The sequence below is a fragment of the Euprymna scolopes genome, chromosome 19 (assembly GCF_053919585.1).
Source record: "Euprymna scolopes isolate OS-2025 chromosome 19, ASM5391958v1, whole genome shotgun sequence".
Taxonomy (NCBI): domain Eukaryota; kingdom Metazoa; phylum Mollusca; class Cephalopoda; order Sepiida; family Sepiolidae; genus Euprymna; species Euprymna scolopes.
The window spans coordinates 83071415-83090040 of NC_136500.1; the positions used below are offsets into that span (position 1 = coordinate 83071415).

Genomic DNA, 18626 nt, shown 5'->3' on the forward strand with positions numbered 1-18626 from the left:
TTTCTCTATGTATAAATTAAGGTTTTATGTATGTATACATATGAAATGATTCCTATATTTTCATGATTCCGATACAAGTACCGATTCCGTGCTAAATTACCGATTCTGATAGTGATACAATTACCGATTCCGATTCTTTATAAATCTCTAATTACTTAACTATAGAGTTGTCATTTTTCCCGATTTTTGTAAAAACACATGTGCAGATATTTTCCTAAACGTTAAAATACACTTGCGGAGGACGATCAATCGATTTTAGCTTTATTTGTAATTTAAAATCAATAAATATTAATTATTTTATCATTATTACCAGCAATGGAAGATTTTACTTTAAACAAAATCAAATAAAAAAAAGACAATTAAAAGACTCGTTTTGGCATTGGAAAATAGAAATTAATTTTTCTGATTTCGATACCCCCAAATCTTCTGATTTTTCCGATTCCCAATTCTGATTCTGATCAATCGTCCCACCACTAATATATACAGTGATGATCATATTTATTGGCACGGTAAAATAAAAGTTAAATTTTGTCTAATAAATTCTAAAAAAGGGATTAAATTAAAGAAAATAACAAAGTATATTATGTATTTTTAACTGGCCTTTCCGATGCAGCAATCGGATTTTAGAAAAAATAAATAACAAAGGAACAACAAACATAATTGCAAAAAACCCTTGTTCAAAATTATTGGCACGATTTATTTAATAATCAATTGTATAGCCTTTGGCCTTGATTACCTTCCTCAGTCGCTTTTCATAGTTTACAACCAAGTTGTTGCACTCTTCAGTAGTAATTTTAGCCCACTCTTCCTGACAATAATCCTCCAATTGAATAAGATTCTTAGGCTTCCTTTGCATTACCCTCAATTTTAATGTTCTTCATAAATTTTCAATTGGATTAAGGTCTGGGCTTTGTGATGGCCACTCCAAAACATTAATATGATTGTCCTCAAGCCATTTCTTAGTCAGTTTAGCCGAATGCTTTGGGTCATTATCTTGCATGAACCACCAACGACGACCAAGTGAGAGCTCTTTAGCAGAGTCTTTCAGGTTTTCATCCAATATTTTAACATAATCTTCCTTTTTTATGCTACCTGTGACCTTAACAAGTCGCCCTGGTCCAGAGGCAGCAAAGGATCCCCAAAACATCAAACTGCCTCCACCGTGCTTCACTGTGGGTATGGTGTTCTTAGGCAGGAAAGCTTCGCCAGATTTTCTGTAAATATAAGACACTTTATTATGGCCAAATAACTCTATTTTCGTTTCGTCAGTCCATAGAACACGTTTCCAGAATGCAACATCTTTATCAATATGACGTTTTGCAAAGGCTAGCCTTGCTTTCAGGTGCATAGGCTTCAATAAGGGAGTCTTTCTCGGACGACATGCTTTTAAACCAGCTCTCTTCCAAACTCTACCAACTGTATGTCGAGATACATTCACTCCAGAGGTGCTCTGTTCATCAACAATCTCCCCAACAGAGATCCTTGGGTTTTGTTTTACTTGTCGAACAATTTTCCGTTCATCTCTTGGGGAAAGAATCCTTTTTCTCCCTCTACCCTCTAAACTCATAACGTGGCCTTGCGATTTGAACTTGTTTATTATGGCTCTAACAGTGGATTTGGGAAGGTTTAGCTTCTTTGAAATCTTATCATAGCCCTCCCCATTGGTATGGCATGCTACAACAAGCTTCCTGACGTCTTCGCTGTGTTCCTTAGTTTTAACCATGGCGATTGAAAATTATAATTTAGTCACTTATAATAGTTTAAATAAATCGCTATCTAAAAATTATCTGAAAAAAATTATTCACTGAATTAGCGTTAAACAAGCATAATATGGCTATAAAAAAGTTCAGAAAGCACGTAAACCGGAAATTGATTGATATTATACTGATACTAAAAGAAAAACAAAGCCGTGCCAATAATTTTGAACAAGGGTTTTTTGCAATTATGTTTGTTGTTCCTTTGTTATTTATTTTTTCTAAAATCCGATTGCTGCATCGGAAAGGCCAGTTAAAAATACATAATATACTTTGTTATTTTCTTTAATTTAATCCCTTTTTTAGAATTTATTAGACAAAATTTAACTTTTATTTTACCGTGCCAATAAATATGATCATCACTGTATATATATATATATATATATATATATATATATATATATATATATACTAGAAAATGTACCCGGCAATTAAACGTAACATTAAATTCCTTTAAGAAAATAAAAAAAAAGAAAAAGAAATTGAAACATGGTCATGCAAGCAATATGTTTTTTCTAAACACTTAACTTTTTGTAAATAAAAAGAAATACTGAAGCTGAAGCCTAAAGATAGTGAGTCAAGTAAGATAACCATCAAGCCACGATATTTAGAAAATGTTTTCAAACATACTGATTCTTAACATAATGTAAACGATTTGCGTATGTGCAGTCATGAAACAGGTAACAAACAGATAAAAATCTGATAACTTCAACAAACCAATTTTTCAATTTTTATCCCTTAGCAGCCCTTTTTCTGGATGAAAATGGATTAAAAAGTTTTCCACATGTCTGAATGTCGTATAAACCAAATTTCAAGTCTGTAGATCAAAAATTTGCTGAGTATATAAGTTGAAAAGTGTCCTCACACACATTCTCATTTATGAGTGAGAGCTAATCATGGTGGATGTATGAAAGGGGGCGTTTTATTTGGAAATTTGCCCAAGGTAGTCTGCTGAGTTTCTCCCAAGAGATTGTCCTTGGCTCCCCATCAGATTACAAGTCTACATATCTAAGAAAAAAAACTTAAAGAAAAACTATTTGAATACATAAATTTGCTAGATATCTTACCTACATTTGAGGCAAAATAAATAAATAAATAGATGCACACGGGACAAAATTTGGATGGATTACAACACATTACCAGACTAAAACAAGTAAATTACATATGAAACAGGCCATGATTCAATGCAAAACAGAATGGAAAAAAAGAAAAGAAAAAATCCACCGAAAAGTTTCTTTAGAATATTTTTAAAATCCCTGGAGAGTCACTCGTTTAATGATCATCCAAGCACAAGGCAGAATTTTACAGAAATTAAACGATGTAATTAATTATATCCAGTTTTACAGCAGACTTTTTTATGTTAAATTTTCACAAATAAAGATAAATAACTGAAAACCTGAGTTTGTCAAGTTCGAATCCAGTTTGTTCCATAGAAACACTTTCATCAAACCCACACCTCACATTGTGTCTAACCTCTTAAAGAGGAAGTAAATAAAACAACTATATAATCTTCTAGTTCATTTAACATATCAGATGTGGATGGTATGATAGCAGAAAGTGATTTTCTCCATGAAATCGTGTATGTTGGTTTTGATGTGCTATTGCTTTAGGTCATATTTGATCATTATTCCAAGTTTTTATCAGCTTGCCTTTTCCTCGCTTAATTTGGATGTGTATAAAGCCAGAATTTTGTTCAACATAGGTGGCTGCAATGCAAAGCAGGCTCCAGTATCAACACCTTTAACCTCAATAGCAGAACAAACTTACTCAAGTAAATATAAATAACGAAATATTTATAATTGTTTATGGATTTAAAATATTTTAGAGACAAAACAAAAAGAGGAATAACTATCAAAAATCAAAAGAGAGATTAGTCTGACTGACAGAAATAAAAGAAAATACTGTTAGTCAACGTTTGTTTCTCCAAGGTTTTTTTTTCCTACATATTTTATATATAATAAAAAATACACCCTAAGATATTCCCTAATTAAGAATTGAGTCATGTTAAAAAAAAGAGAAAAAAAAGAAAGAAACATCCATTTTGATTGTTCTAATCTATATAAATAAAACAGTAGATGTGTGTGTGTGTGTGAAAATATTTCACAGATGAACTACTGGTCACATAACACTGAAATTAACAGGAAATAGCAACTGTACACCAAGTATGGTTTATGATGAGTAAAATCTTTGATTGGATGAATAACTGCAACTGCATAGAAACATATTGGCAAGTTGAAATGCCAGCTGTTCATTTCAACTTGCCAACATATTGTTGACTTCTTTCAGCGCATGCCCAAATACAATTCATTTCTTCAAGTTGTTTAACATTAAATTTTTCTACCTTACCTCTTGATAGCGACATCAGTAGAAGATGCAGCTGGATTACTAAATGTTTTGGTTTTGATTCTAGCTGATGGCACCCAAGTAATTTTTTAACAATTTTTTTAAATCACTACTATATATTAGGTACAAGATAATATTCAATAGAGAATTGGCTCTGTAATAATAAATACGAAATATATATGAATTAAAATAGATTTAAGTGCATTTTACGATCCGGCAAGCCCCCCCCCCACTAGTTAATCACAATTTGCAATTAACTCACAAAGTGAGCCATCTCTTACTACGTTTGTGTCTATCACTTTTACCCTCTCTCACTGTATGTTATCTGACACATTTATATGCTATCACTCTTTCTCAATCAGTTTGTTTATTAAAAGTCAGGGGTAATCAGTTTTCTTTCTCTGATGCTTCCTTTAATCCTCGTCCTCCCCTCTCTTTCTGTTAAACAGACAGCAAGAAAAGAGTAGTAATACTATTTAACCTGTAGTGATAAAGATAGGCAGGGAGGGGAAATAGCAAGCAAAAAAAAAAAAAAATGATTTTTGATTTTGTTCTTTTAAAATTTAACCGTTTTTATCAAGCACACTGTCATCACCTTCCTTTTCCAAAAGTTTTTTTTTTTTTTTCACAATAATCAGGAGTTTGTATCATCTTCCTTAGAATGCGAGCACATCCTTTCAGTCATCACCGTTTCATTCAGAAAGGGATTTGGCTTATTACCCGTTACATGAGGTGCCCCTACCATGGAATGATGACGGGCAAGATACAAATATAGTTATATTTGTATCTTTTCAGAATACTTCATCAAGGAAGATGGTTTCACCCTCCCCAACATAAAACTGACCTTGCATAATGTGTTGCTGCAATGGAAAACGTTAAAAAAAAAAGAAAAGGCTTTTGTCTGAATTTTGGTTTCGTCTTAGTAGACCATTACCTCCCAGGCCTTACCTCCTCTACTAGGAGGAGGTGGGTGATATTGGTCACTCAAGGTGTCCCTATACAGTGTTCTCTTGAGAGAGCTGGCCCTCTCCCACACGTTAAACTGATTTCATGTGTAACTGCAGTCGGTGTGTGTGTGGGGGGGGAAGATAATCCATAGCATGATGCTGATGCACTGCTCTCATCATCGATTCTGGATACTTTTACATCATATCAGCTCAAACAGCTACTCCGACGTGAGACGGACAGATTTAGGTCACCTTCTCGACAACAAAGTGCTACACCTACAAAACTTTCAAGATCAAAAAACTCGACCTCCTACACTGACCTACGTTCTCTACTCTCAGCCAATAAAAATACTCCATATTTAAAGTGAGCCTCTTATGATCAACCAAGTAGCTTTCCATGAAAACGGATTCCTGTTTTCATAATTTTTTACGCCTTTTTTCCAGGATTGCTCTTTTTAGCCAAATCTTCATAAAAGCAATTAATGCTATATTCGTAATATTTTTCAACACTTTTGTTCTCACTACTCCCACTGTTCCATAAATGCATAATTTTGTTCTTATTATATTTTGCTAGAAAAGAAAACCCAGCATTAAATAAGGTATCTTCTGTCCATTTGTGCTCAACCTAGAACTTTTTTTTTTATCACATTTTATAACATTCAATTTTTGCAGTGCGATAAAAGGATATAGCCAGCATTGATTGGCTGAGAGAAGATCTGAATAAAGTGACTACAACTGAAATAAAATTCATAGTCTTCACCCCCTTGAGGTATACTTATGGGAATAAATGAGTACTTTTGTACACTCTTACTCCAACTCCTTATTAACATTCTGATTATTATTTTTTTTTTATTTCAATAATTTTCAACTTATAAATTAAAACATATTTTTATGGATGTTAAGTGCAAGCACAAACCCTAAAATAAGGTTTTACCCTTTAGGATAAGTATATTTACATTTAATCAAAATACTTTGGGTAAAGTAGTTTTAGAATATGTACGATTATGGGAATCTCTCCGAAACCTTCATGTTTATTGACTCTTTACTGACTTAAGCTCTCGAGCCTTAGCCAATCAAAACACTCCAAATCTAACTCAGCCCCTTATGACCAGGCAATTATCTTGTATAAATAAGGATTCCTATGTTTTTAGAATTTTTATACCTTTTTTTCTACCGCTTTGCTTTTTTTTCTTCAACTAAATTCATTTGAATATAGTTAATGTAGTATTATAATTAATATATGTTAATATGTAGAATTTTTTTCAATGCTTTTGCTCTTGTTTACCAATAAATGTTATCCCAGATTTATAAATGTTATCTTTATCTTGCATTTATATGCTGCATTCATTACATGCTTCAAACAATCTTTTAACTGGAATACTTTCTTTTTACTAACCGCATTTCTGATTGAAATAAGTTTTCACTATTGATATTAATCGGTTAATGACCATATATGGGATCTTTATGTCTAATCATATCATCTTGAGAGCCTTTAAACAAGCCTTAAATTTGAAAGGTTTTCTAGAATCAAAATCACATCATGGATTTTGATCAAAATTAAAATAAAGATTCTAGATAAAAGGTCTATTACCATATCTTGGTTCTAATCTTTGTAAAGGAACATAAAGTTAATGGAAACTGTTCTGATTGGGGAATTAATTTTATCCAACCTGGGATATTCTTCTATTTTTTTTTATCTATCTAATATGATTGAAACGGTCTGCACATCGTAGCAAGATATGATTGTATTTACATAAAAAAAAAAAAATTTTTTTTTTTAAATATAACTTGGTCTCTTATAATTGAGCACTATCAATGACCCTTGTTAAAATTCAGTCATTTTCAATTTTTGGATACCTTCCCACCGAAAAACAAAACTATATATATATACACATACATACACAACAAACTTTCTTAACAACTATTATACAGAGAACTGCAGCATAGTAACTGTATGGAACACAAGCCGAAAAGGCGTTTTCAAGATTTTGTTACATAAATCTAAAAATCCTTAGCGTGAACACTGAGTACTGAGAGAGTTTTGTTTTACAGCATATCAACCCTTTTCGGATTATTTGATGCAGAAACAGAAATTTTGGAAAAAAGTCTTTGTATTTCAAGTTTCATATTTTCAAATATTTATTCATGGAGTTTGGTTAGAATTATTTTTTTACAACATATCAACCCTTTTCAGATTATTTGATGCAGAATACAGTAATTTCAGGAAAAAAATTATATTCTAAGTTCTTCATATTTTCAAATATTTATTCATGGTGTTTTTTTTTTTTTTTGTTTTTTTGTGGCGGAAAATTGTTGTTTGTGTTTTTGACTTTGTCAAAGGGAAAAGAAAAATCAATAACATCAATGTTTGGTTCATTTTTGATCAGATAGCCAGTATCTTCAGACAGTCTGATCTGGTAGCACAAGAGAGAGGATACTTTGAGACTATCGGTTTGGTGAAAGTGTGTCTATGATGGCATAATCACGTTGACACACTGATTCTCGTTAGATCACTGAAGCAAAGCCACGTTGAGTCTGGTCAATAACAGATATATGACCATTTGGAAACACCAGACACTGTATGACACCTCCCTGCAAAATTTGCAGAAACAATGTTGTCATCTCCCCTAATTGGAATATATATATACAACTGGGGACAGTTTGTGAATTTGATATTCCTTAGACATTTCCTTCTTTGAGCAAAACCAGTTCAAAATACCTAGGATTAATATTGCTGGCTATTTGACTATGATGGCTGTGAGAGATTTGAGGTAAGGTGATTATATTAAGAGTACTCAATCTTGAAACAAGCTTTGTGGAATTGGTCAAATGTCTAAGACATATTTCAGTTTGACCATATGCATTTCTTGTGGCAGAACCTGTCTGTCAAAGGCTGGTAGAATCAAACGGATCATGGATATGTCTTGCATACATGTGTGTGTAAAGAATAGTGCCATAGAAAGAAGGTTGTAACTATAGAAACTCTATTCAGCTATTTCTGTACTATGGATACAATATTGCACAAGCAAAAATCATTTTGGTTGCATCAAGCAGTTGCTATAAGAGGAAGTAATCATATAACACTGTGCAAATATCGATTCATTTTCAAAAACTTACCTGAAGAGTAAAAAAGGACTTGATGTTCTAACAAAATACTGCGGAAAACCATGAGGATGTTACGGATGTCCATCAGTTGGAAAAGTTTCCAAAGAGAGAAATCAAAAAGAGGCAACTCATTCACATCTGAAAATAAAATTTTAAAAAATAAAATGACATAGAACAAAAATAAAAAATAAAATGTAAAAAAAAAATAAGATATAAAAAAAAAAATAAGATGTAATAAAAATGAGATGTAATAAAAAAATAAGATGTAATAAAAAAATAAGATGTAATAAAAAATAAGATGTAATAAAAAATAAGATGTAATAAAAAATAAGATGTAATAAAAAAATAAGATGTAATAAAAAATAAGATGTAATAAAAAATAAGATGTAATAAAAAATAAGATGTAATAAAAAAATAAGATGTAATAAAAAATAAGATGTAATAAAAAAATAAGATGTAATAAAAAATAAGATGTAATAAAAAAATAAGATGTAATAAAAAATAAGATGTAATAAAAAATAAGATGTAATAAAAAAATAAGATGTAATAAAAAAATAAGATGTAATAAAAAATAAGATATAATAAAAAAATAAGATGTAATAAAAAAATAAGATGTAATAAAAAATAAGATGTAATAAAAAATAAGATGTAATAAAAAAATAAGATATAATAAAAAATAAGATGTAATAAAAAATAAGATGTAATAAAAAATAAGATGTAATAAAAAATAAGATGTAATAAAAAATAAGATGTAATAAAAAATAAGATGTAATAAAAAACAAGATGTAATAAAAAACAAGATGTAATAAAAAAATAAGATGTAATAAAAAATAAGATGTAATAAAAAAATAAGATGTAATAAAAAATAAGATGTAATAAAAAATAAGATGTAATAAAAAATAAGATGTAATAAAAAATAAGATGTAATAAAAAATAAGATGTAATAAAAAATAAGATGCAATAAAAAAATAAGATGTAATAAAAAATAAGATGTAATAAAAAATAAGATGTAATAAAAAAATAAGATGTAATAAAAAATAAGATGTAATAAAAAAATAAGATGTAATAAAAAATAAGATGTAATAAAAAAATAAGATGTAATAAAAAATAAGATGTAATAAAAAAATAAGATGTAATAAAAAATAAGATGTAATAAAAAAATAAGATGTAATAAAAAAATAAGATGTAATAAAAAATACGATGTAATAAAAAATAAGATGTAATAAAAAAATAAGATGTAATAAAAAATAAGATGTAATAAAAAATAAGATGTAATAAAAAATAAGATGTAATAAAAAAAATAAGATGTAATAAAAAATAAGATATAATAAAAAAAATAAGATGTAATAAAAAAATAAGATGTAATAAAAAATAAGATGTAATAAAAAAATAAGATGTAATAAAAAATAAGATGTAATAAAAAATAAGATGTAATAAAAAATAAGATGTAATAAAAAATAAAATGTAATAAAAAAATAAGATGTAATAAAAAATAAGATATAATAAAAAATAAGATGTAATAAAAAATAAGATGTAATAAAAAAATAAGATGTAATAAAAAAATAAGATGTAATAAAAAAATAAAATGTAATAAAAAATAAAATGGAATAAAAAATAAGATGTAATAAAAAAATAAGATGTAATAAAAAATAAGATGTAATAAAAAATAAGATGGAATAAAAAATAAGATGGAATAAAAAATAAGATGTAATAAAAAAATAAGATGTAATAAAAAAATAAGATGTAATAAAAAAATAAGATGGAATAAAAAATAAACTAAAACTAACATAAAATAGAGAAACAATTAATAAATGCTGCTTAACAGGAATCACATACATTCTTAGTTGTATCTAATACTTCTGAATGTATGTTTAAATACAAATCCTTATTGAATCACTAAAGTGGAGTTAATCCGATAGTTCAGACCGGGGGGGGGGGTCCTTTTTCCCCAAAGCCACAAGTTTAGGCAATTATTAAAGTGGCTTACTCTCTGTTGGCCGAAGTGTATGGTCCTATGTCCTGGGCAGTTTTAATAGATTTGAGAAGATGTAAGTCCAGTCCATTGCTAATTGACTGAGGCACTCGTAGCAAGGAATGCCAATGGGTCTGTCCAGGCATTTTTTGCAGGTTAGAGTGTTCTTCCTCTAGAATGCTGGCTTTTCAAATACCACTTTCCCACCATGGGAAAGAGATAAACATAGAGTTCAGCAAATACTAAGTGATTTCATGGAAATATTGTTCCATAAGTTTAGAGGTGGCCATAAAAGTATTTTCTCTAATATTCTTGCCAAAGGTATGAATCTATATTTCCTCTCCCAAGGCGCGGGCTGAATAGAAGGACAAACTAGACTCATGCCTGCACTGGACCATAAGACCATAAGACATGGAAAAAAGAAAACTCCTAAATAAAAATAATTATCCGCTTATTTCAACATTGCTTCCAGTAGGCTTGGATTTCTCAATATCAGCAATGTTTTTTGTTTTAATTATTTAAAAATGTCAAATCTGATCCATCACTCATCAAAGTTATTAAAGGATAAAGGCTAATATGACGGATTTTCAGTTAAATGAAGAATATCATGAAAGGATTGAAAATGAATGAAATGAACAAAATTGGATAACTTATGAAGGTGGTTTATGACTAGTATTTGTTAATATCGGATTTGAGGACAACCATGTTGTAGTCTGCAGAAAAGCAGACCCATTGTAATCTGATCCATGGATAGGAAGCTCTTGGCTTCCAGCCTAGAAGTGCTGGGACTTACTAGAGAACGCTGGTGGGGCTGCCCAGGCATTTTTTGCAGGTCAGAGTGTTCTTCTTTAAAGCGCTGGCTCTTTAATCCTACTTTCAATCCTTGTGTCACATCTCCCCGCAATGGGAAGAATATAAATAATTTTCAGAGAATATTGATTAAATTTCAAAATGTAAGGAGATCGGTCAATAGGTTTGTGAAAAAGACTTTAAACTCGATCAGAGAAGCGTTTATAATCCGACTTCAGTAAGACTACTCAAGCTCTATTTCACTGAATCAAATGAAAATAATAAACTTGTTACCTCAGTGAAAAATAATGTGACTCACAAACTGTCGGACGTTTCTGTCCCTTTTCTCTATTTTTTCAACATCCTTAAGTCAGAAGATTTCAGATCTTAAATAATTTCAGTTAATTCTTTTTAACCAATGAAAATAAAGATAATTCGTTAGTTTACCTTTTACTTATTAAAGTAACTGTGCTTATTTACATGCAATAGCCAGTTGTTTTGTTTCTCCTAGGTTACGAGTTCAATTCTCACTAGTAACCTATGATTTTGACATTTCTAGTTTTCAAACTACATGCCAGGCAAAGATAGAGCCTTTTATAGCAAAACTAAGGCAAGTCAGGGCCATTTCCACTGCTCAATCCAGATTCAGGATTATCATGGCTGTCACAGTTTGAATTGAATTTGATAAAACATGTCTCTTGAACAATTAGTTTGCCAAGTTTTTGCATACCAAATAAATTCCTTTTCCTGGCATTTCGCAACACTATGGTTATTACTTGGCAATACTCATCTCAACTACAAACAAAATTCGACACATTCTTTTGTGTAACATGTTAACAGCAATAAACCCTGTTTTAATAGTCTTTTAGTCAATCATCATCAATTGATTTCTCTACAGTGATGATAGAGATTCAAAGCACTCACAATGTATTTTCTGTTCTCAAATAATTTGATTTTACCGTCCTTAACAATTGGGTTCATTTTCCTTGACCCATTTTGCATTAGACATAAAGTTGCAGGAGTTCTTTTACTTTTCAGTTGTATCACATTTTACTTATTATTCCATAGGGAAGGAGAGGTAATTATTATGAACTGAATCTAATTTACACCATATCATATTTGTTATCTGGAGAAAGGTAGCCCTCAGTTATGTTTAAAAATAATTTATTTTTTTAATGTACTCATAAGTCAACGTCATGGATAAAAGCTACTCGAGCATAAGAGTTAATAAGTTTGTCAGGTGGACAATGAGACAACACCATGAAAATTGGTAACAATGGTTGAAACTGGACAGAATTTCATATTTAAAAAGACTTTGCCAGAATTGGACTTGAAAACAATCATGTTCTAGTCAGCTGGGAAACTATTTTGTGGTATTGTGTTTTACAGATGGGTTATTCTTGAAAAGAAACTTTGCTCATAGAAGTACTATTTAGTTTTAGATACAGAGAAGAAGGAAAGAAAATTATTTAAAGTGGTTGTAATGAAACCAGTTCTTGTTAATGTTTTACAGGGAAACCATAGACCAGAGTTCAGTCAAGCATGCAGATGAAAATAATGATAGAGTAAAGAAAGACTAGCAACTTCTCTTCTTGTATTCAACTTATAGTATGTCTGCTTTTGTTTTGTTTTGTTTTTTTTTTTTACAGAAAAATGGGTTTCAGTATTACTCCTGGAAAATTTATTTTCACTTAAACTTTCAATAATAAATAAATAAACATAAAACAGCAAGATATATCAAAGTTTATCATACATGCAAAACGCTAAAAAAAAGTAAACCAGAAAAAAAAAAATGGCTTATACAAACAAATCAAGAAGGGAAATATCTTAGAGCATCCCTCCACTTTCTTTTATAAATACAATAAAAAATGTTTTTTCACAATTCATTGTAACTTGCTAACCCTGTGTCCTATATTTACACATTTTAAATAAAATACAAAGGTTATTTCGATTTTGGATTTTTTTTTTGTCCACCACTTCTTCGTTTCATGTATATAACTAAACTTGTTATAAACTTGTGATTTTTTTTTATGTTAAATGTTATTTAAAAACAAAAAAACAAAAAAAAATCTAAGTTTTAATTAAGAATAAATTGTTTGGAGGCAAAGTTTTTCTTATTAAGACATCTTATGATCAAACTTGAAGTTTTATATATTTCCTAAAATCAAAATCATATAATGGATTTTGATACAAATTGGATTAAGGATTCTAGACATAAGATTAAGTATCATTATATGTTGATTTTGATTAATTTTACCCATGAGTATTCTTCAAGTATATATACATATAGATGCATGCTTACAGCCAAAATGTAAGAGGCTGATTTTTCTTCCATTTTTTTTCCTCTCCTTTATTAGGTCATGGTCATAAAACCGTTAGTAATAGACAGGGGCTACTAAGCTAATTAGAAAATGCATAAAACTTAGAAACATCATGACAGTTAGCCAATACAGAACTCTGAAAGTGTAACAGTGATAAATGCTCATTCCCACAATTCTGAGGCAGCAGGTTCAGGACTGTAGAACACAATGCAAAAAGATATCACCGGTACATCTGTGAGCAAACACCAATGTGATTATGCAGAGGGTCTAATATGATTGTATATTGTCACAGGTTTGGTCTGTTCAGCTGCAGCACAGGGTGGTATTTAAGCATTGTGGTGGGGCAAGAACCATGAGATAATCTGTTGGCAGCAGAAGAAACGGTTACATTTTGGCGAGTAGACAGCAAATCTAAAGATAACCTAAGCAGATGGTTATTTTTCTTTTTTTTAAATAAAATGGGTGTAACACTTACGTTAACCACTTCATCCAATGTCAGTTGAATCAAGTTTAGACAAGTTTGGGTCCAAGTTAAAAAAAAAAAAAAAAAAAAAAAAAAAACAGTCCATGGCACTGACACCTTTTCAATTATGTGAACAGAGTTGCAATGGAGCTCAGAAGTGCAAGAATTAGTCTATTGCATCACTTTACTGTTTTGCTTTTTTTTGCGAAAATTCAAGAGGGGGGGGGAGGGTGTGATACTTCTTTTTTTTTATTTTGTTTGAAAGTAAAACAAAATATAGATAATCTAAATGCAACTGAAAAAAAATTATATATATATATATATATATATATATATATATATATATATATATATATATATATATATATAGTATGGGCTCAGATGAAAATAAAAATTGCTTGAAATACTTCCTTTAATGGTCCTGAATATGACCTTAAACTATATCCAGTGGTGAGGCCCCAGCTTGCAAGCTTTGGGGAGTGTAGAGCCACCCTTTAATTGCCATTGCTCTCAGGTCCACTCTGACCCGGAATGGTAGTACCTGTTCGGGTCCCAACGATGGGTTAACTAGAAACAGACTTGAAAACAATAAATATATTCTATTAAAAAATTTTTCTCCAAAATCTTTGGATTCGGCATTAAATAACCTGAAAAGGGTTGATATGCCGTAAAACAAAAACAACCAACCAAATACTTATATGTCAAGCAAAAATAAATATCCTCACCAAAAATGAGGAAAAATGATTGAGTAGAAATTTAATTAAAAGTAAAATTCAATTTTATCCTAATCTGACATTGATCAGAGTAGAAACTATGTGAACCAGTGGGAGTTAAATCAGTCTGTCATTTAATCAGATAATAATAAATGGCAGATTGCCAAAATCTAAAAATTGAATTTTGATTTAATTAAACTTCTGCTCGATTAGTTTTTTTTTGTTTTTTTTTAATTTTTGGTGAGGATACTTATTTTTGTCTGATACACAAGTATATAGAATAATTTTTACTTGGAATGCGCTTTTTATTTGCAACCAATACCGTATAAGCACAAAAAAAAAAAAAAAAAAAAAAGCCAGAAAAAACATTTGCTACTTAAAATCCAAGAACTGTAAAAATTAAACAGAAGCAAACATCGGATAGAACAGATTTCTATTCTAATATTGATAAGTGATGATGAGAACAAAATCATATTGATTTTTAATAAATTGTGCCTAAAAATCTTTCAATTAGTACTCATCGAGTGTCATTAAAAAAAGCTTTAATTGAACGGAAAAATTATCTGTACAACTACCAGAACACGTACAAGTTTTCACAGTCATATCCTTCAGCTGTTGTATATTGCTGCTGAATCAGAAAAGTCTGATGAGTTACACAACAATGTTCGCTCTACACAGGTCTGAACGCTTCTTTCTTAGAACTGCCCTCTTATGGAACACTGTTCTGCTGGCTTGCTTCTTCACCGACTACAATATTGTTCAAGTCCAATGTAAACAAGTTCCAAAAAGTCTGACGATGTTCACTCTACACAAGTTTGAACACTTTTGCTCACTTCCTGCTTTTAACTGGGTGTACCTCAAAATCTTGTGTTAGATGTGATTTTTCGAGAACTGTGCAAGACCATGGGCATTAAAAGACCACTGTCGCCATCTTGGATCTTTTTGTTTTTCCTTCCACAGGACAAACAGACATGAGCACGTTTTTGCAGTAAGCCTTCTCTATTTTCCCCACAGCTGCCATGCTTACAAATAGTTTTATGCTAGAGATGTCTAATGCAACTACAGACCCCACCATATATTGTGCCATGTTTGGTCAGAATAAATACAACACTTTGATCCTAGACTAAAGACCAAGAAAGTCTATTGCACTTTAAGTTTTGCATTTGATACAACAGTGACAGATGATATTTTTCAAGTTACTTTTTTTCTATTAGATCATTAGTGATCAAACGATGTCATCTTTTAAAATGGTCCACAAAGTTTCAGCCATAAATGCGCAACAGTCTTTGTTTTATGATCATTCATTGATATGCTCTACATGTGCACCTATGCACTGTAAGCTAATCTATAGTTTTCTTGCAGTCTTATTCTGCAATTCAGTTACCATTCTTACCATGTCAAGGAGTCGTTCTTGACAAACAGTCTAACAGAGATGAGTCATTATGACAGATAGTGGCCTTTCTTCTTTTGGGCCGAGGTATAGTTATGGATAGTGGATAGTGTTATGAGATTCAACCTCCTAGGCCTTTCCTTCTTTTTTTGGAGAGAAGTTAGTTTATTGGTGCCCTGACCAGGGAATGCCAACAGACCTGCTTAAGCATTTTTTTGCAAGGTTAGAATGTGTTGGCCCATCAAAACTAACATTCTGACCTTGTGGGAGGGAGGTAAATATCTGTAAGCATGCTAGGATATGATATACAGAATTGTCAATCATTTTGACTTTTTTTATTTTTATTTTCATTTTTAGCATTGGCCTGATTTTGACTTTGATGTCTACAATTCATGTATAGTCTCAAAATTTATTTGATAGACATTATTTTCAAGATAACCCAAAAACTAAAAATCTGGGAGGAGGGTTAACATTAATGACTGAAACTTGGTAGATGACTCGGGCATAGAATTAAGTTTATTCAAACGAAATATGGTTGGATTTCAGAAATGATTGTGAATTCTAATGATTCCATAGGTGGCATTTTCTGGGAAATAATCCTGTACTTTCAAAATTTACATGAAACAAAGAATTGAAACAAATTGTGTATATATATATATATATATATATATATTGCAAATAGGTTACTTACCTGGTCTTTGACAGAAAATCGGCTGCGTCACACCATAAAATTTCATACTCCGACCAGGTGGTGGCAATGGAACTTCGTAGAGAATATTATAGACAAAGCATTCTAACGGTAGTTGTTTTTGTGAATCTGCAATAACAGTTTCGTGGAGTTGCTTCAGATATTGATGGGCAGAAGAGACAAACGGTAACTGCGAGATCAGTGCTATGCACTTTGTTACATAGAGTTTGTCGCTGTTAATGTCGTAGATAGTGTGTGGACGTGGCCTCGCCTTGCGATGTGTCATGGGGCTCTGTTCAAGTGAAGATTCCAGTTCTGGATATAAAGTGCGTGACTGTGCATTGCTCAGTTCAGCATGATGCATAGCTTGCAGAGTTTGCATAGCCGCGCAAATCAGTTCATTTTGGACTTCCTCGTAAAATACGTAGGCAGCGCCATATGTGCGCGAACCGTCCTCTTTGGTAATAATGAAGGAATGGAAGTGTGCATTCTTTTGTTGGCTCTGTGTACGGAATGAAAGACCCCTGGGAAGACAGAGCTGAAAAAAAAAAGAAAAAGAATTAGTTTCAATTAGTTTTAAAAACTGAAGTAAATATAGCCAAGAATTTTACTTTTGAGAAGGAAATGGGGGTTACTGCAATCAAACAAGAATAAACTTTTTTTTGTTTCTGTACATAATTTTTGAAATTAATCCATAACATTTGTGCTCTCTCAATGTAAATAACCCTGAATAACCCAGCAGCAAAATCCCACCTAGGTCCTAGATACCAGAAAGCTTTCTCATCTAATGTTTTCTTCCTTCAGACTGGTGCTCCTGGTCTTCTGCTTCCCTGACTGTACTGACATGCAGAGATTTAAATGTAATATGAATAGACATCTCTCTACTCAGCTCCATACATGCTGTCATTGAAGATTTGGGACCAAATAGTAACCTCCTATATCCAAGTGGAAATATGCCTTGTTTGGGGGTGAATAAGAGAAGGGCTCCTTCAGTCTTTGACAGACTATGGATACTCACGAAGGGGTGCCTGCGCATGAAATTTTTGTGGCAGGGGGTGCGCAATCTCGAACCACACCTCCCTTGAGTCGACATTATTAAATATCGGGACAAATGAAGCGTCTGTACAGGACGGCTGGAAACAAATACCGAGATAAGGTACTAACCAGGCTCAATGTTAGTTAACTTTGGTGATCTGATGAGAACCAGTGTGTTAACACGATTATGGCGTATATATAAAATATAAATATAATAAGAATAAGAGTGAAAAGATATAATTGAGCCACTTAATCACTTATAGTCTGCAAAAATACATGCCACAATTGCACTAAATTTGATATGTAGTATCCACGAGATTCTTGGTGTGCCAGAGGAGGATGAATCTCTACAACCACTCTCACTGATAGAAATTTAACAAAAAGAACAGCAAGAAACAATGTTTTTTGTTGTGTTTTTGTTTTTTTAATTTCAGCATTGAAAAAAAAATGCATTATTTTGCAAACATAAAAAATATACTTATGTGTTGTTTACATGATTAATATGAATATACATTTAAATCAAAAATGGCCTTTCCATATATTCCAACATATGTGAATAGATGCGGCCATTTGTTCATTAAAGCATAACTCATAACATTTACAGAAAGTCTAAGCAAAAAGTAATCAAAATGGCTGAATGATCGTTATTTAGATTTAAAAGCTATTGTATTATGTAGACAATATTAAGGGCATATTATATTAATTTAGATGATTTAACCAAAATTCCATTCAATTAAGAAAGGAACTGGTGTAACTGGTAGTGGTTAGAGTAGATAAATAGTAGCGAGTAAATAAGTGCATTTGAGACAGTCCGGTAATCTAGAGAAATATCTATTAAATATTGAAAGGAGACAAAATCAATGCATATTTTCTGGAAATATACATGAGAGCTTAGACTAATTGGATGGCAAAACAGATTAGCATATGAAAGTTTTGGTTATTATCTTATTATGTCTTAATGGGGGTACTGATTTATTTTATTATATGGATGTTAATTTGTTTTCAGATAACTAGTTTCTCCTAGTCACCTGGACTTAGGATGAGTGGTGGAGTTAAGGGGTTATGTTTGGTTTTGTAAGAAGGAAATAATAGTATCAATGTTTATT

At 31.2% G+C, this 18626-nt stretch overlaps 1 protein-coding gene across 19 annotated transcripts in view; it reads right to left on the minus strand.

Annotated features, from left to right (window-relative positions):
• LOC145239793 (DENN domain-containing protein 5B-like) overlaps positions 1-18626 on the minus strand; it is a 410159-nt gene that overhangs the window by 194313 nt on the left and 197220 nt on the right. For all 19 annotated transcript variants that reach the window (XM_080103314.1, XM_080103312.1, XM_080103310.1 and 16 more), the window contains exons 3-4: positions 16489-17023; positions 8162-8287 (exon numbers count right to left, since the gene is read on the minus strand). In XM_080103314.1, the coding sequence (XP_079959440.1) occupies positions 8162-8287; positions 16489-17023 (661 nt within the window). The remainder of the gene's footprint in view (positions 1-8161; positions 8288-16488; positions 17024-18626) is intronic.